At 41.5% G+C, this 20590-nt stretch overlaps 1 protein-coding gene across 2 annotated transcripts in view; it reads left to right on the forward strand.

Annotated features, from left to right (window-relative positions):
* Nucleotides 1-20590, forward strand: part of arhgap39 (Rho GTPase activating protein 39) — a 76434-nt gene that overhangs the window by 19501 nt on the left and 36343 nt on the right. Inside the window, exon 1 of one of the 2 annotated variants that reach the window (XM_044043877.1) lies at nt 4255-4435. The exons of the other annotated variant lie outside the window; for it this stretch is intronic. Within the exon in view, the coding sequence (XP_043899812.1) occupies nt 4422-4435 (14 nt within the window). The 5' untranslated portion in view covers nt 4255-4421. Of the gene's footprint in view, nt 1-4254; nt 4436-20590 lie in introns of those variants that run through there. 2 annotated transcript variants of the gene reach the window in all.

Here is a 20590-nt window from a genome sequence, read left to right on the forward strand (position 1 = left end):
GAAAATAACCGACAGATTGATCAATTATGACAATAATAATCGTTAGCTGCAGCTAGGACTTGTTTTCCTGATTAATTCATCAATTCAAATGTCAAAACGATTCAGTTTTGCTCCGTAAAGCAAAGAAATCAGTGAGGATATTTTCCCGACATCGTCCGACAGTAAAGTCACTGAATCTGTTTTTACAGGAAAAAACCCGGAACTATTCAGCTTTAAGAGGCACTTTCTTCTCACAACTTCTCATGTTAACTTAGCCTCTCTGATTTAAAGGCACATGCTACATCTGTCACTTTGTTGGCCGCTGGTGAGTTATACTGTACTCAGCACTTCCTGCGCGTTTCAAATGAATCCCTCATGCTTCTAACGCCCCGGAGTGTAAAGGGTGACGGCTGTCACATGACAGGACAAAAACAACACAACAACTGTGTGAAAGTGTCGAGTCAGCACCGACTGCAGCGCCGCTGCAAACACATTCACGCGACCAATGACGTCGTTTGTTTGTAAAGCTGCGGCTTTGTGAGTCATTTCATTATCGATTCATCTCTGCATTATTTTCTTTAATCTCAAATATCTTGTTTTGTCCAAAGCAAACCACTCCCTGTCCCACTCGTGCTGAATTCTGCTGAACTTAAGTGTCATGTATCGTCCATCATCTGCCACTTTATCCTCATGTCCATCACATGGGCCACATGTAGAGAAAAACAACCATTCACACCTACTCCATGTGGGCGGAGTCATCACTGCGCGGCTGCATGAAACCGCCATGACTTTGATTTTAGACATTTCCCTGGTAGTTGTTGGAGATTAAGCCACATTTTTAAGGATTGTTAAGTCTTTTTAACTGAGCTTTTTAACTTCGGCTTGATTCTTGTGTCGAACGTCTCTTCCCGTGAAGACACTCTCTGACCAATCAGTGGCCGGCAGTCTGGTTTAGAGCAGGTACTAAAAAAATTACCAGGTATTTTCACTTGTGGAAACTTAGCCGCGCTGCACCATTGAACCGAGGCGAGTCAAGTCGGGTTGGTTCATGTGGAGGAGGTTGTTGATGGCTTTGAAAGTGAAAAGCAGAATCTTGTACGTCGTCAAAACTGGAGCCCTGTCATCATATTTAATAATTGCTGTGCTAATGTCATGAGCTGCTGGTGTGTGTGTGTCATCACAGAAATGACTCTGTGACAGTAAACTGTGTGTGACACAGTGTGTTTGTGTGTTAGCTTCCTGCAGCCAAACCAACCAGCTGGTTGAGCGGGGGGGGGAGGCGGGGAGCAGGTGGTCTGATAGGAGGGGGAATCGCACCTCCACTGCCCCGGGGCTGCTGTGTGTGTGTGTGGAGTGAGGCTAGCGTTGCAAATGTCGTGAGTTTTGGTATGTGGTGTGTGTGTGTGTGTGTGTGTGCACGTCAGTGTGCCTGTGTTCCTCTGACAGCTGTGTGTGCCTGAGGGGGAAGGAAGGAAGGAAGCAAGAAAAGGAAGGAAAGCGGAGGATGAGGAGGACACTTAGATATTTTCATGTAACACTGAAATCATCCACATCCAGCTTCCATCACTGCCGCGTTAAAATAAATGACACACACACGTTAACCGTAACATAATCGAACCACAGTTCAAATCTCACAAACACACACGACAGCACACTCACACTGAGCCACAGCCAAAAATATAGCATTCAGCGCTAACTAGCACATACATGAAGAGTAACAAAGGATGAGTTGATACTATTAATATTATCAGCTAATATTAATATTCATTATTAAAAATTATATTATTGATTTCCATCTGCTATTCATCGGATAAAACTGTAAAATCCAAACATCCTGACAGTAAAAATGTGTAATTAGCAGTATTTCTGCTTCTTTCTTCTTTATTTGTTATTGGGATCATTAGGTTATTTTTTGGTCTCCTCTGTTGTTAAATTAACGTCATATTTTTCACACTCAAGTTGCAGCAGGTGTAGATATAAATAGCAAATAATGGCTGTAGAGGTCGCCCGCATAGAAGTGAAGGAGCTAGCAGTTTATTCATCTCACTGTTTCAATCTCGGTGTGTTGTTGGTGCTGATATCTGATTTTAAAACATTTTAAAGCCAATATCGGCTCTGATACGGATAAAATAGTGTCCCTGCTTTGTTGCACAGTGTGAGAATTTGGTCTTTGGAGTGGCTGCAGGTGATAAACGCACAAATGTGTTGTTCACAGATTTGTAGTTTTAAAAAGGCGTAAAGTGACTGTGAGAGGGAAAACATGAGCCAACTAACGTTAGGAACTTTGTATTCTTCCGTCTGTTGGCATCAAAAATAGGACGATCTTTCCACTCGATGTCGACACAAAGACTTTAAGGTTCATTCTTATCACACGACCTGCGGTTCAAGTGAAATATTATCTTATCGTGACTTAAATTTAGTTATAATATCGTATTGTGGTGAATTTGCAGAATATGTTACAGTATTATACTCTTATATTCTTCATAGATAATAATAACTTAAGGGGATTCATTTGAGTGTAATTCATTGAAGTAGTCGTGTATTTGTAAAGAGAGGTCGACTGATATGGATTTTTTCTGAGGCTGATGCTGATTTTTTGGAATTCCAGGCCAATTAATGTGCCAGGGTCCATAATTTGAGCAAATTTTTTTCCTCCATTTATTCATAATAATAATAATAATGATGATAATAATAGTAATAATAACAACAACAATAATAATAATAATAATAATAACAATGAAAAATCCTTAAAAACGTGCAGTGCAATTACATACAATATTCTCAGTAAAAATTGTGAAAAAAAAAATGTGTGTGTATGTGTGTGTGGTGCCTGGAGTAGAGCGGTGACCTACTGAAGATTTATGTTCACAGCACAGCGCTGAAGGCGATTGTTAGTGCGACGTTTAAAGTTGTATGAGTTCACCTGACAGTTACAGCAGGAAAAACATGGCCAATGGTCAAAAATAAAAACATGTCGATGCATAAAGTGTATATACGTGTATGTATGGATCACGGCAGCAGCTGGCTGTGGAATATCAGCCGGGATTCCTGCGTGAATTCAAAGAATTCTTTGAGGACAGTGTTTGTGGAGCTGTGGCAGCCGAGTGACAGGAATTTCTGGCGTGTGGTGGTCGGAGGAGGCGGAGCCAGAAGGAGGAGGAGTGGGAGGGGCCTCTGCTGTGTGGCTTGAGGCCTTTTTTAGACAAAACCTTAAAAAAAATCAAGAAGAATGAAAGAAAGTGCAGAGAGTGGACCATGTTCCTCTCCTCTCTCCTCTCCTCTCCTCGAGGGCACAAACAAAGGGGCTGAGTGAAAGCAAAGGTCTGATTCCTGCTGGTTACTGGGGGCAAAGAGGGAACAATGACACGAGGTCTGGACCTCAGTCTCCTGATCCATGAAGAGTCTGCCTTTACATTCTTTAAAATTCCAATGTTAAACACAGTGAATTGCTCAAATGCTTAGATAATAATGCACAGGAGCTCATGCTTGACCTGCGTATAATGGCCTCTATCGCTAGTTTCAGCTCTTCTTCTTCTTCTTCTTCGTCAGGAGAACATGAAAAAAAAACGTTAAACGTGAGACAGACAGCATGTGTCGTCCATGAGGAGGTTTCAGGTGACGTCAGTTTTTGGGTGATGTCACAACCAGTTGCTACGTCTTCACGTAAACTGTCACTTTTGTACATTCTGTCAGAATTTAGTGGAAAATAGACCGTTAATCAGGACACGAGTGAGACGGACAGCTGGCATCGCCCATGAGGAGGTTTCAGGTGACGTCTCCAGGAGTTTTAAAATGAAAACCACTCCATCTTTGCCGTATCTGGGAGTAGCGTAGAAGAAGTCACAGCGTGTGTGTGATGCCAGAAATCCTTTCCCATGAAAAGCCTGTGACCAGTTTAGCCTCCCAGCTGGGACGGACGGACGGACGGACGGACTGGAGCAGGAATGTGACGAGGAATCTGTGGAATCCACAGTGTGGAGATTTGTGTTGGGTGGCAGTTGACGTGTCTGCTGTCAGGGAACTGCTGCTCACACGGCTGCACTGTACTGCCGCAGTGAAGGCTTCACCGCCGCCGCTGCTGCTGCTGCTGCTGCTGCTGCTGCTGCTGCTGCTGCTGCTGCTGCTGCTGCCGCATTGTCCTCACAAGGCACATGTTTTCACACACACACACACACACGCTGGTGTAACATCTGCACATTATGCAAATAGCCTTCAAACCCCGGAGCTCATTCTCTTCCATTTTCCCTCTCCTGCCTGTTTCATTCATCTGTAAACACTTGTTGCCGTCGTGCCTTCATTCCGATGACCTTTGACCCCCTGAGCCTCCACCAACCTCTCCCTGCTCAATCATCTGAGCTTCTCTTCATCGTTCCCACACTGCTGCCTCATCCTCCTCCTCCTCCCATCCCCTCACACTCATTCCAAGTCTGTGAAGCACACTGATGGTGGCTTTAAAGTGTGTGTGTGTGCGTGTGTGTGTGTGTGTGTGTGTGTGTTCACACTGCCGCAGCTAAATTTTCAGATATTCTGACTGGATTTTTAGAGCTGTAGTCACATGTAGAGTTAGGAGGAAATCATGGATTTTCTGATGCGTCGCCATTTTCTCTTTGAATGATGCTAAATGTGTTGGTAAGAAGCCGTGATCGGATTAATTAAATTAAGAAAAACAAAGTGTTATTTAGCCAATAAACTGGTTAAACGTCGCCATCGGGCATCACCTCGTTTGTGAGATTTGGCAAAGACGGCTGAGCAAGAGCTGGAGCTCAGAGTTTAAAATCTGGCCAGAGCAATAATCCGGATTAAAAGATGATGTGTGGAAAGAATGAAAAATCTGGCAAGTGACGACAGGACCTCCACCAATCTGAGAAAAAGGTGGAGCACAACATGAACTCTGCTGCTATTTTCACTGCAAAGGATTCAGATTTTTGATTTGTTTTTGATTGATCTTTAAATACACGTTGTTGTTGTTGTTGTTTTTTTTAAAAGAAATAAATGCATTAAAATGCAAAGAAATAATCGCTAGGGTTGCAAAGGGTGAAAAAAATGTTCTGGTTAAATTTTCAGAAACTTTCCATGGGAATGAATAACAATTAACTGGACATCAACAACAATGTTGTCATAACTGTATTTGAGTTCCCAACCTTTTAAAGTTTATTAACCTTTAATTCTCATTAATTCTCATTAATTCTCACGTCAAGTTTCCAATTTAGAAAATTCCCTGAACTTTTCAGCCCTAATAATGGCTTTAGAATTTTTAAGAATCATAATAATAAAGATTTCCCACTCATACTTGTACACTCATACATTTAAATAATGCTGTCCCAACTCTGTATTTGTTGTTTTACCAATGTTATAAAGACCCTACTGAATAATTACTGAATCATTATTCATCGGAATAACATCCAGATAATCTGGGAAACATGTCAAACGTCATAATCCTGAAACCTTCGCTCTGAAAATCAGGTTGAACTGCAGAGCGGTGACTGAGCAGCAGTGAAACTTATGTACAGTATATTAGATTAGATCAGACAGTTATAGCTGGTTATTGATGGTAGTTATATTATAGATAGTTATAGTTAGTTATCGACGCTCTCTGCTGACAGCTCGGTCTTTGCTGAGCTGATGGTGCCGTCCAGATGGTCAGGGAATGAGATTTGATAAGAGTCCTCATCAGGATCAGGAGGATCTGCCTTCAGGCTCTGCTGCTGTCAACACTGAAAACACCTCAGTGAAAGCAGGCTTCTCTGTGTGCTGCTTATTTTTCCTCTTCTTCTTATCTGAGCTTCAGCATCAGTGTGAGTTCCAGTGATAAAACAGTCTTTTTATTATTATCTGCAGCACCCACACACAAATCTGCACTTATCTAGCGGGTTCTCAAAGTGAGGAACCCTGAAGGTCCGTGATAGATAGACAGAGGCCGGAGAACAAGTGTGCAAATATTCAGACGTGTGGATTCTTTAAAGACTGAGCTTGAAAAACGGATGAAGTCTCTTATTGCTCCAAACCACAGCTGCATCAGCAGGTACGAACATCTGAAAGACGTGGGATTAGATCTTGTTTGGACACAGCTGGGACTGCAGTTCATCCAGGACACGACATTTGTGTTTGTTTGGACAACTCTGCAGGTTCTTTATCGTAGTTCACCCTCTTCTGAGCTTCAGGATAATAAAGAGGTCGCCTGGATTTATTTAGATTGTATGGATTGAGTTCTTCTGTCCTCTTTTTTCAAGATAAATTTCAACTTTCCATATCTGGCAGTTATTCAAGCATTTAGGAATCATGGTACAGCGAAGCTTTACAGAAGGATTACAGTGTCGCAAAAACATCCTTGAACGGTTGCATTTATTGTAGAATTTGTTCAAGTTTCCCCTTCTTGAATATCTAATTTTCTCTACTTTTAAAAAGGACATGGTGTCTTTAATCCATTGAGTGCTGGAAGGAGCTGTTGTGGATTTCCAGTTAAGAAGGAGGTGGCGTTCAGCAATCAGGGAGGTGAAAGCTATTACTTCCAACTCTTTAGTAGAATATTGGGAATATTCTTCTGGAAGACAAAGAGTGGTGAAGTGGGAATAGTCCATAGACGTGGTTCGTCACAGCTGGATATGTGAACATTTTCTAATCTCGGAATGTGAATATTTTCTAATCTCGGAATGTGAATATTTTCTAATCTAATCACGGAATGTGAATATTTTCTAATCTCGGAATGTGAATATTTTCTAATCTCAGAATGCGAACATGTTCTAATCTTGGCATGCGAAAATGTTCTAATCTTGTGAATATGAATATTTTCTAATCTCGGAATGAATGTGAACATTTTCTAATCCCGGAATGTGATCATTTTCTAATCTCGGAATGTGAACATGTTCTAATCCTGGCATGCGAAAATGTTCTAATCTTGTGAATGTTTCTCATCTCGGAATGTGATTTCCAGGTTTGGTAAACACTGCGCGGCATATTTACATTTTCCTACATTTTATGGGCAAAAGAAAACTCGGATTACTTGAGAAAATAAACAGCAGATTACTAGATTCTAAAAATACTCGTTAGTTGCAGCCCTAGTTACCTTTAAGATGTAACTTTGCAGTGGGATTATATCTCCAGCAAACTCACAGTGGAAATAGATTAAAAAAGGAATCTTGGTACAAACAGTGAACCAATAAAAGCTAAATTAATATTACAATTCAAACCGCACACAGGCTAATGGACGAGGAATCAGTACAGCAGTCGTGTAATCAATGAAGTCACTTTTAAATCAACGAGAAGCTCACTGTTGTAGGGCGACCACTAATAATCGATTAATCGACTGTTCGTTTGGTTGTAAAATGTTGAGAAATGTCCAAAAAAACAAACGTCCCAAATGATTCAGTTTGAATGATTTCTTTTTTTTCCCGGCGCAAAAGAACGAAGCCGATCAATCAGAGAAACTCAAACTGATTCATCGATGATCACAGATCCATTTTATCTTCTTTGTTGGTTCAGATCCAACAAACCCCCGGCAGTTCCTGTTGCGCGCTACATTTATTGAACATGGTTTTAATTAAACAGGCTCTGACTAATTAATCATGACCACAACTAACCCACTTTTATTTAAGCCAGAAGAAGAAGGAGAAGAAGGTTTTAATTTTAACACCATTTATTTATCGCCCTTCATTATTATATTGACTGGAGTCCATCCCAGCATCTAATATTATTCACCTGGATCATGAGAAAGGCGAGAACAAAGGGTTTTCTTTCACTATTGATTTTAGAATCCGCTCTAATCCGCTTGTTAACAGAGTCTGACAGGACACTTGACCCACGAGAGGACGAGGCTGTTTGAGCGACCGCTGTCCAATTCATTCCAACGCAAAGTTAAAACCTTTACTTCGAGTCTCAGATACGCCGACGATGGTCTTTTTTTCTGGACGATGGAAGGATTCTGTGTTCTCGTCTTTGGTCTGTTCTGTGTGGTCGTAAAAAAAGAAAAATCCCCTGCTCTCCTCTCTGTGTCTCAAACATCTTAAATCAGGGCGTGTAAATCAGCCGGATAGAACACGGCGGAGAGGCGCGGTTGTTCCCACAGGGTGATTAAGATGTAGAGGAGAAGGAAGTTTGAGTCACGTGCAGTGACTGTAAATTAATGGACAACTTTCTTTGGCGTCCTCTTCATAGTATAAACCACTGAGATCAACAAAGTTACTTCTTCTTCACGGTTCTCAGGAATGACCGCAACCAACCGACCGATCAATGAGCTTGAACCACGTTATTGAGCTTAGAGCCAGGTCGGCGGTTTGAGCCCTGACCACTCGTAAAAAAAGACGCAAAATCCTGAATAATTGATGAGTTGTACAAAAGAACACGTTCTCATTATCACTTCTCTGTTTCCCCGACGTTTGTTAAAAGCAGGTGTGAAATCCGACTTATTATATTTTCAAGTGGTTTGAGCCACAAAATATTCACGTTTATGAAGCTGCAAAATCAGAAAAACAACCAAACTGATGAATCAATTATCAAACTAGGCAGCGATTCACTTAGTTCTGGATTCATTGTCTCATCACAACCTGGGTTTAGTCAGCGAGGCTTTGCTTCCGACCTTTTGCAAAAATCACACAAACAAATTGAACGATTGAGCTCGGTTGGTTTGACGTTTGTTACTGAAACAAGGGTTTGGCGATGTCCCCTAAATTGGCAGTCGTTGATGTTTACAGTAAAACATCGTACAGCACACACACACAGCTCCTCACACAGTCACACACACCAGGCTTTGCCTGTAGCATATGGCGTGTTTCCACCGGCTCCTCGCCACGGCACAGGAAGAGACGTCCGACACAGAAATCAAGCCGAACAATGCCAAACTGTAGATCTGTTAAAAGTACTTAACAACCCTAAAAATGTGGGTTAATCTCCAACAACTACCAGGGAAATGTCTGACAGGGTGGGGGCGTGGCATCACGATGCTGGCTCTCCATCGTGATGTCAGTCAGCCAATCACGATGGACAATGACAACCTGTTTAATTCAGGTGCTTTTATTTTGCACTGTATCTGTGTTTTGGTCGACCTCAGTTGTTTTTAAAGTGCTCTGTAAATACAAGATGAGTTGATTTGCTACAGAATGTGAATTCATAGCAGTGACTCAGACATGAATGCGTTTTCCTGATAGTATCACAGCAGTTATGGTGTCCGGAAAAGAAAAGAAAAGAAAAGAAAAAGCAGCTGAAGGTTTAAATCTGGTAATAACCAGATGTGACGTATCCACGGGAGTCTGACCTCCCGTTTTAAAGGCTTGTGATTTGCAGTTTTTGCCAGTGCTCATGTTGACAAATGTTTAGCAAACAGAAGTTCATGTTCTGCTGAACATGTGGCTCCCCTAATGGTCTTTCTAGATACTCAGATCCCGTTTTAACTGGAATTCTTACTGAAGATATCCATAACATGATGAAAGTGTCTTCATAATTGCAGATATCTACATACATGGTTCTCAGACAGAAGAGTTGTTATTTTTGTTTTTGCTTATATTCACATTTGTACAGCTGTGCTTTGTGAAGCAGAAAAAGTCAAACCTGCTCAGTGTTTCATTTTTGTTCCTCTGACATCAACACACACACACATACACACATATGGCTTTGAGTTAAAAACTGAACATTCGAATATATATATCTATATATATATATATATATATATATATATATATATATATATCTACATATATATGGTTATGTATGTCATATATTGACATTTAGCCTTAAAAATACAGTGATTGTATTTCAAATATATACATCCGTATTTCATACAATGAAGGACAAATGTGGGCCGGATCGAATTTGAGAACGTAAAGTTTTATCGAATCAGGAGCCAGAAGTCCACAAAGAGGTGGTCCTTTCTGCTTGTGAGGTTATGGCGCGTTCCATTTGTTGTCGGAACTCGGAAATTTCCAAAGGAAACGCCCCCCTGAACTCAGAGTTCCATCTCTCACCACAAACGCTGCCACTTTTACCGTCAATAGCACTTCTGTCGTATTTGTTTCGCAGTAAATCAGTCGTACGTTAAACAGCTCGTCGATGCATTGAGAAAATCATTTGATCGATGATGAAATAAACATTAGTTGCAGCCCTACTTAAACCCGCAGACTGGTCTGAGACCGTCCTGACTGGAGAGACAGAGACAGAGAGAGACAGAGGGGACATATGATAGGGCAGCAGGTGCTTAATCAGCTGTCTGCCTTGTAAAAGCATCGATTGTGGCTGGTTGCGTTGTAAAGGGCAGCAGCGTGACAGTCGCACACATCAGAGCTGCACTGCTGCGGTTTCATCATGGCAGGCTTCAGGGATGAGCATCGCTTGGATTTGATCAATACCATCATTGAGCCAAGTATTGCTCATCGATAACCTATACTCATCAATGCTACACTGTAATCTGAGGCAGGTGGTGGAGAGCTGCGAGAGAAGAGATAGAGTGTCCTTCTTATCCCCACCACTAGAGGGCAGACTCTGTCATTTATAACAGGGGACTGCAAATTTCATACATTTCCCAGTTGTGGGATTAATAAAGGACTATGTTGTCTTGTCTGGACTCTTTTACGTTAAGACATGGTCTGTCTCTCCATCTTACATTACAGTGCAATTATACACAGTATAGTGACAGTGAACTCTTTTAAAGGAGACATATTATACCCTATTTCCCCCATTAAAATAGTTCCCTGGTGTCCTAACGAACATGTCTGTGACATGCTTTGGTCAAAATACCATAAGGATGAAGCACCATAGCAGTTCAATAACCCTGCCAAAACCACCCCTTTCAGAACGCTCGGTTTTGTGCCTGGTCCCTTTAAATGCAAATGAGACACAGGCAAACACACACCCACTTCTTCCAGGGGGTTTCTGATTTGTCCTCTTTACAGCGATTTACAGCTCTATTCGTCTCCCCCTCCCTCCACTAGTTCTCTGACAATATCAACATGGCAGCGTGTGCAGAAAACAGCGAGAGTGCCATCACAGGAAGAGACGTCCTACACAAGGATCGAGCCGAACAGTGCCGAACTGTAAATCAGTTAAAAACACTTAGGGACAGCACCGCTGATCGCCAGCTGATCGCCGCTGGCCGCAGTCTGATGCGATGTGGTGCAAACACACATTTGCTGACTTTATCCGGCACATTAGCTTCATATATAAAATCCTCTGTAAATCACTGTGCTCCACTGTGCAGCCACCAGCAGCAGACTTGTCCCTCAGCGTTGACATAATACCACTCTTCCTTCCTCGCCTGCACTCTCGCATTTTATAGGGACAAGGTGGAGCTAAGGTGGAGCTCTCCAAGTAAACTTACTGGTGGGGCGGTAACATTTGCGGTGAAATGCACATGCTGCCGTCATAAGCGCAGGGAATTCAACATTCAACATTCCGCGTTTTATCGCCTATACTTACACTAAGGGGGACCACGAAAACATGACTGACTATTCTTTTTCCACACTTTGGCGACTGGTAGGGCCTCCAGAGTCCCAAATATAAGTATTGAAATGGTTAAAAAGTTGATTTTGCATAATATGTCCCCTTTAAGTTTTTAGAAAGGACAAAGCTTTTCCTGCCAACATGGCAGAGTGAAGAAGCCGAGTCATGTGATGTCCTGAGCTCTATACAGACAATGCTAAGCTTATGTATCTGTAGTGTTTGCCTCAGGCCATGCTACAATGCTAATGTTAGCCTGAGGCAGCTATGTGTCCTTGGATTGCTCAGTAGCAGGTAGTGAAGAACTTTATTCTGGAGTTGAACCTTGACCTGAAAGAGACCCAGGTGACACCATTTAAATCATGTGTGCTTCCAACTTAAGATGGATTCTTGTCATTGTCAATATGCGATGTGCCTGGGGTTCTTAGCTAAATGTTGTTCTGCTGGACACACATTTCCTTCTCTTTTACTTTGTCACTGTCTGAAACAGTCTCCCACCTTCAGAGAACACACACACGCACAGATTACACAATTTAATCTTGATTAGAATCACAGAGTCCCACTTTGCTCAATGCTGCTTAGCAGAGCAGAAAAGATGGAGGGGAGGAGGCGAACAAGGGCAAAAAAGACAAAGCTACTGTATGTGGCTGCAGGGACACAGAGAGAAACAGTTTGTCTTCATTATCAGTTAATCAGAAGGTTATTTATTTGATTAATTTATTCATTATTTAGTCAATGAGACGTCAAAAAGGGTTTTGTTGAAGGAGTTGAAGGAGCTTAAAAAAGTGACATGTGACAAAGAGAAACCTCTTTTCTCCAGATTGTGTTTCAAGGGAGTTCACGTCAACATCGCCGTGCCGGCCCCTAAAGTGAGATTAATAGTCTTCTAGTGCAGTACGGTACAGCATGCGTTTGGACAGTACCTTCACAGGGTAGGCGGGGCTCGATGGCCGCGTCACCGATATACATCGTCAGTTGTTGTTGTTGAACTTCGTTAAGTTGCTCACAGTCTGTTGCTGGCAGTATTTTGTGCCTCTGGTTTATTACAAAGTCAGATTAGGATCAGATTATTCCGCGCAGACGGACATTAACGTCACTCTCTGGTACTGTACAGTCACATATAACATTGTTTGAAAAAGACAGTCGTGTGCATTTGCAGTAATATGATTTTTTTTTCCATCTGTGGATTCTCTTTAATTCTTGGTGCATATCTAGGTCAGGGACACCTCGGGACCAGAATTTAGTGGCTGCTATCAGTGACTTAATTACTGCTAATGTTTTCGGACCTCATGAGATGCAGATTAATGGCTTCTTATTGGGCAGATGTTACTCACAGCCAGGTTTGCTGCTCATTTCAGATGTTATTCCATCACAGGTTTGCACCAGAACACCGCAGGTGGTTAAAACTGGGTCAGTCATTCAGTCACAGTATGTGTATTTGGATTTAGATTTGTTTCTGTTTCAGTGTTTTTTTAATTACTAATTAATCAAGGAGGAAAACTTAATCTCTAAACGTCCAACATTTTATCGAAAATAATGATCAATCTCGACTGATCTGAGACTTCATCGTGATCACACGTTCAGCCAACATGAGCAGAGCTAGGACTGTTTTGATCGTTGACTAATCGTTGATTATTGAAACGATTAGTCGACTAATTGGATAATAGATCACACGTCACAACATGATTTTATTGGCATTTTATGAGCGCCATAGCGCTAGGCCTACTACATAGCGAGGTGTTTATGTAACTAGAGGCTCTTTCGACCATTTATTGGTTTTGGAATGGTGTTCGCCGTACGCCGGAAACACCGAGGTTCGCCACAGACCAGTGTGAAACTGAATGCTTCTTCAAGCGCCTCCATGCTTGAAAGTCCGTGGAAAACTACAGGATTTTATGGAATATGGGATTTTTATGGATTAGTATAATACCTAGGGTCATTTTTCTGGACCTTTTTACCCAAGGTAAATAGAATAGAATAGAAATACTTGATTCATCCCCAAGGGGAAATTGTTTCAACATAGCAGCAATACAAACAAATATTATAAATATAAAGTGTAATGTAAACATAAAATGTAAAAAACAGTGGGCAAAAAAATAGTGCAATAATACAGGAATGGCATAAAGGAGTGCAATGGCATACCGTATGTCACGGAGAGAAAATGTGCATTGTGCAAATGGGCAGTTGTTTTTTTTTTTATTACAGAGAGTTATTGTAAGTCTTGATGGCTGATGGCAGGAATGACTTCCTGAATCTGTGACCCCTGAAGTCTTAAGTGACATCGTCCGGTAACGATAACTGACGTGACACATTTGGACCCGCACTGAAATCACAGAGAAGCTGTGGTAATAATGTCTTTACCGCACCTCTCCATGTAAAACTAATCCCATCCGAAATAGAGCTTATGTATGACAAATATGAGTGAAGTATAAGTTCCTGTAATTTACTGTAACCTGAGCGGCTTATGTACACACTTGAATTGCGTTTCACTGTGTGAAGGTTTACGGCATCGTAGTGTTAAAATAAAAGCCTGTATTTGTCGCGCAGTTAGATGAGTCAACGATGAGACGGTCAGTCGCCGTGTGTCACTGTGTACAAACAGTTTGTGATCACTGTGACAGGCCAGTGTGTCATGACGAGCAGCAGGAGAAGTTGTAAACGTCTGCGCTGCCTTTGATTGATGCAGCGTCTGGCGTAATGTGACGGAGCAGAGGAACTGAAGTCCACAGATAATCAGATAGAGTTCAGGAAATTGTATCTGGGAGACAATATTACTGTCAGTCTCACTGTGGACCACAATGAAGCTATTACAGGACCTGGATTAGAATAAAATCCCTCTGAAGTATGTGGGAGTCTTTATTCATTTTAAATTCACATCACTGAAACTGTCACAGCATCAATAATTGAGTTATTCTGCTTTTATGTGCTACATTGGGGCCAGGACTGAACTTTTTTTTGGTGAAAAAGAATTGGGATTTTTCGCAAAATATTTGTAAAATTCTGTTAACTTTAGAGCGCAAGAAGTTTGTTGACACCGCCATGTTGGCAGGAAAAGCCGTCAGAGTTCAACACGTACTTGAGATCCAGGGAGATCGATGAATATATCGCAGAACTTGACAAACTTAATATATCTGTCCCTTAAAGTGCCCCAGTATTCTGACATCTTTGCCTTTTTGACAAATTTCCCCTCATCCTACTTCACAGAATGCTTAAACATCACAATAAAAGCATGTACATAAGCAAAAGTGTAAAAGTTGGATAGTGTTCAAGCGTGTTTTATGGCAGTAATCATCAAACTTCTAAACATCGGTAAAATGCAGTCCCATTTGCTTGTTGCCCTGACTGTTTTGACATTCCCGTGGCAGGACCGCTATCCACCATCTTCACTTTTTATAAATACAACTGGAAGAGAAAGATTCCGACTGTAACGGTACAAGATTCCACAACGTCAGCTGCTTGAGCTCGATTCACTGTGGAGTAGATTTCGATCTAATCCAACTTAATTTATAAAGCGCTTTAAAAACAGCAACAGCTGAAACAAAGTTTCAGCTGTTTGTCTTGGTCTATAACATCTTCTCACCAATTCTTGGGAAATTCGGTGGAAATTTGGCCTCTGTTTTAACCTGAGTGGGGCACTATAGAGCCTTTGAGCAACGCACGGGTCCAGGAACTATGCCAATATCAAAATTTTGAACTCCATGCCAAGTTTCAAGAGTTTTTATGCATGTTAACCCCCTCAAAAATGACGGCAAAGACACGGATATAATAATAATCTGAAGGATAACGATAGGTTCCTGGCACAAATTCGTGCCAGGAGCCGTTTCAGCCCCTGCCATTCGTGGCTCGGGCCCCTAATAAATACTACTTAGAAAACCTAAAAAACAACTAGGGCTCATACTGGGTCGAAAGCCAAAGAGTAAAAATGGGTTTTAAGATACATTACCACGTGATTTTCCATCAAAATATTACCTACTCTATGTTATAGTCCTTGCAGTAGAGTATGTAAATAATGTGAATTTCCATTAGTGAAACCATTGGCAGTAACAATATAAGCCCTCAGTGAGAGACACTGCACAACACATTATCCTAAACTGCAACCTTGGCCAATTGCTTTGTTTTCAAATTGCCATTTTCATTTGAAAACTTGTGATTACTCAGCTCTAATTGATTCTAAAATGTAGATTACCAGAGTAAGCAGGGGTTGAAAAGACGCTCAGCTGTCACACGTTGCTGTAAATCTATCTCCTAAGCAGGCGGAAAAAGAAATCACATGTATAATGTTTATAGGCAGGCGATTAAGGCAACAACTGAACGTTTAAGATAATGTACTCTTTTATCACAAGTTCATAAAATCTAACAGTTAAACGCACATTTCCTGTACTCACTGCTGCTCTGATTATATGATATCACGTATTGTGCATTTATGGGTGTGACTATCATTCTACTTGACATTCTGGATCCTCTTCAAGGACACAAGTTTTACAGTCGTCATGTGAACCGTGGGTTTTAAAGCAGGGATTTTGGCTCTGAACTCAGGCTGCTGGTTTTTGGTGAGAAATATATGATGATATATTATCGTAGTGTACGTGTGAAGGTTAGCGAAGGTAACGCAGGTCGCCATATCCTTGGCAACGCAGATAAAATGCTTGATTTTTCTCGGAACACATTTCACTACTCATCCAAGGGGCTTCTGCGCGCCACACTAGGATCGGCTTTTTCAAATCCTAGTCTGGGATTTGGCCTTTCTTTGTGGAATTAGCGTGTTCTTCTCGCACAGGCTTTTGCTAGCAGGACGCCCTAAAGACGCCCTATTTTTTCCTCCCGTTTTGCCCGGTAACTTCGCTGAATGTGCGATTAAATCACATCTCACGTTACATTGGTGTATTTTCTGTGACGCGGCGTAGACGGGCGCTGTTATTGGTGGAATATCTGGCGTTTCTGTAACCTTTGTATCCTTTTCGTGGGAAGAAAGTGCATGTGAAACTTGAAACTTACAAATGACAGGAAACCTGATAGCTATGGGAGTATTTCTGAGCTTCCTCCCAGAGTCCATTGACACGGCGATTGGGTTGAGGCTAATTAGAGACTTTTAATTACTAAATTACACTGTAGGTGAATGCTTTTTGCCTAAAAGGGCTTTTACTTTACAGTCAATACAGAAAGTGATGCCTTCTATCCTTAGACCCTAGTCTCTGTATGTTTGTCCAGTTACAGAACCAAACCCAAACTTTTTTGTCATCAGGCTCTAGCTCCCTCATGACCCTGTAAGTAAGTGTTATGGATAATTCATTCATTCATTATCCATTCACTGCTTATCCCTTGAGGCTCATGATCAGTGGTTTTCCCATTGTTCCCAGCTAGGAGTGAACGATTTTCAACGTATATCTAATTGTTATTTTTTGATGATTTGCGATATTAAACACATTTTTAAAAGGATTACTGCGTGATATTTCTTCAGGCTGTGGAATACGATGTGTACAGATCAAGACAATAATCAATCTAAAATGATATTTCGACACATTTCGGCTTTAACAAATTATTGCGGTTTCGATAAAATTGTGAGAGATGAGGTGACTCTAATTATTAGCATTTATTTCACATACCCTGGTATATATACAGTAGAAGAGTATTTCTGATTTTCCTCCAAGTACCACCAGAGGAAGTTTGCGTACCACTGGGAACCATGGTTTGAGATCATCCATTCATAATTATCTACACCTCTCTTTTGAGGCTCACAACCAGCGGTTTTCAAGTGTTCCAGCCCTGAAATCCATCATTAAATTACTACCAGAAATGTTTGAACCTCTCAATGATGATGATTCGAATTCAAATTATTGTCCAATGACACACTGCTACCACTTTTGATACCAGTTTTGGAAATAATGTGGACTGCAGACTCCTCCCCAGCTCTGTCTGACGCTTTGTTTGCACCATTTCAAACCCTAAGGATCCAACGTGTGAATCCCTCATGGCCTCGTACAGTACATCCCAGCATTTAGTACACACTAGGGACAAATAGTTTGACGATAATGGCAGCCAACAATGACGGCGTGTCCTCCAGAAGGAGGTGGACTCATTTTCGACATAAAGTGCTAACGTAATGAGGGAAGGACAGAGACGTAGGAGGCAGCGGTGAGAGGTGGAGACTGTCTCTGACTGAACCCTGTGGCTTCTCTATGAATTAATTACTCATCCTTTTGTTCTCGTGCCTCTGCCCTCACGTGACGGCCAAAGGTAAGAATATTAATTTATGCACACACACACACACATGTTATAGCACAGGATGAATTTGTGACTGTGCAACTTCCCGACGAGGCCCAGCGTTGGTGATCGTCTTCCCCGTGAACCCGGTGGAAGTGTTACCCACTTTCCGATTATTCCCCTTTTTCATTTGCATAATAAATAGTTATTCATTTCCTCTGTTGCAGCAGAGCGTTTGTCAGCGTGGAATCTAAATGAGAGGGTTGAGGGTTTACTGGACGACTGTGGAACAGTGGTGTGAGGCGGTGTCAGACGACAGCAGCAGCAGCAACGCTGACTTATTTTTACACGTACGAATAAACACACATCTGTGTGTGTGTGTGTGTGTGTGACTCTGATGAATAGAAATATATTAATTTTCTATTTGTACTGAGCCCTGAGAGCAGCAACAGGATTAACATCAGCACTGCAGCAACGTGCAGCAGGAAAACAACCGCCCTGAGGCAACATTAAAGCTGCAGTGCGTAACTTCTTTCTTGTTTTTGATGTTCGTATTCTGAACAGAAACGACATAGTTTTATTTGTATGCCTGTGTGTCCTGCATCTGAAAATAGCCCGTGTCCAGCAAAACTATCAGACCTGACCTGAGGGAGCATTTGTGTGTGTGCAGCAACAGAGCAGGGGCGGGTGGAGATAAGAAGTCCTTCTATTGTGCGTTCCAGTTGTAGTCGGAAGAAGGGCTGAAGCACTTACTCGATTCATTGATTACTAAGTTGACTATTTTGATAATCAATAATTGATTTTAGCTGCAGTCCGAGTTGGAAGTCAGAATTTCCGAGATCCAACTGGAACACACGCCCCCTCAGGTCGGATTTCCGACTCGGAAAGACGGGGAAACTTCACAAACTCAGACATGGGATTTCCTAGATGGCTGCCACTCACGTCGATTATAAAAACTCTAGTACTTTGCACTTTTAATACGTTGTAATACGTTTTAATCTGTGGACTTGTTGCTACGCTTTGTTATCAGCGGCCGAGATATGTTTGCGTCCATGTCGTCAAGTAGATAAACTGATTAGATGTTGGTGACTGTGACCTCACTAAAAAGTCATATTGGTGTTATAAATATAATATCTCAGGTAAACTGTGAGGGAAATCCTACACATTTGTCAAGAAATGTCACTTGGACTCAAATTTGTTGTATTCTTAGTTTCCCTAACATCTGATGCGGGAACTTCTTGGTCCTTCAAGAACTCTCTGTAACATCTAATATCATTTTGAGTTGGTAAACAAATGATTTCCAAGAGATATTACACGTTAATCTCAACTAAGACGTTGGGAAAATTCTGCAAACTTAAAATCAGAGGTGACCCATTTGTGGGTCCCGACCCAGTCTTTGGGAATCTCTGACTTGGTAGTCCAAGGTCAGGGTCACCTCCACTCCACAGTAACACGTTTATTTCATTATGTCTGGCATGAACGGTCCCTTGAACACAACATTTATGTGATTTGAATTTGGTGGTTTCAGGTCAAGGTCACTGTCACCTTGTTGCAGGCCGACAATATCCCAGAATGCCTTGAGGGAAATCTCATAAATATGGCTCAAATATTCACTTAGGTTAAAGGATGAATTGTGGCCAAAAGGTTTATGGTCACAAACATTATGCTTACGTGAATGTTGGGAAGAGGATTAGGGCCACGTGTGAATTGTTTTTGAGGTAAACTGTGAGGTTAAAGGTCAGACTTATTACTTTTAACCTCAGAATTCTGTAGAAAAAACAGTCAGATTCTGAGATTTTTTCTCACAGTGAGAATTGTCATTTAAGTCGGAATTTTTACCCAGAATTCTCAAAGCTTTGTTTCTCAAACATCTCTGTAGCTGTTCATTCTCTTTAATTAAAGTGATGAGCTGTACACTCAGTGGTCAGCGAGAGCGTTAACTGACACAGAACTATCTGTCTCAGGTGAACTGATGATGGGTTTCCTCGTTGTTTGTCACTTTGTTATTTAGTAACTGGTCAAAGTTAAAAGAAGTGATTTAATACAAAGTGTTTGCTGTCATGACTGGAGACTGGAAGTGTAGAGAGTGTTGTGATGTAGGTCAGTGGTCATGTGTACAGTGTTGGATGAGGTCAAACTAAAGTGATGACTGTCATGACTTCACACGACAGCGGAAATCATTGTAGAGCAGGAAAATTGGCAGCAAATGAAAAGATGAACAGAACAGCCAAACATTAAAAAGTTAAGAGAAAAAAAAAGGGAATTTTTAAATCTATTCAAGGTTTATAGCACGGACCCAACTATAATGAAGAGTTCCTATACATTTGTTTTGAATAGCCCTTTGTCCTCCTCATTTGTCCCTCTGTCCTTGGTCAAAACCCTCATCCTATTCAAAGCTCATAAAAGTGTTGTCGGCCTGCTCACTTGTCTCCCAGCAACAGCATTGCTCTGATGACAGAGAGAAAGAGAGAAAAGCTCTGGGAGAGAAGAGAAAAAAACTGTAAACACTGCAAACTGACCTTTTTCACATCAGTGTGGGTCACACTTGAAAATGCCCTCTTTTACAGGTTTAAGTCTGGACACGGAGAGAGCATTTTGTTTCCCTTACCTTTAATTAACCCTTCATTGATTGTATAATTATGTATAATCAGCCATAATGCGCAGTGCTTCGATCAGATGGAGCATAAGGGTTTGGTTTGGCTGCAGTTGTCTCCAGTGAGTGTGGAAACTGCTCAGGGACTGAAGTGGCTGCTCCGAACACAGAGTGTGTGAAAGATGGAGGAAAGATGGAGGTTTTGATTCACAGAGTTCATGGAGGCTGAAACAGGGCAGCACCAGTGTAAATGTCATTCCAAGGAATATCATTTCGATATGGTCCTAAGCCAGAAAACGGTAGAGTGCGCTCTCCGGGTCGGGAGTGAGATTGTGAGTTGAAGTATCTCAGGCTCTTGTTCACGAGTGAGGGAAGAACGGAGCTGGAGATCGACAG

This window comes from Solea senegalensis, linkage group LG14 (assembly GCF_019176455.1).
Source record: "Solea senegalensis isolate Sse05_10M linkage group LG14, IFAPA_SoseM_1, whole genome shotgun sequence".
In the NCBI taxonomy this organism is placed as follows: Eukaryota; Metazoa; Chordata; class Actinopteri; order Pleuronectiformes; family Soleidae; genus Solea; species Solea senegalensis.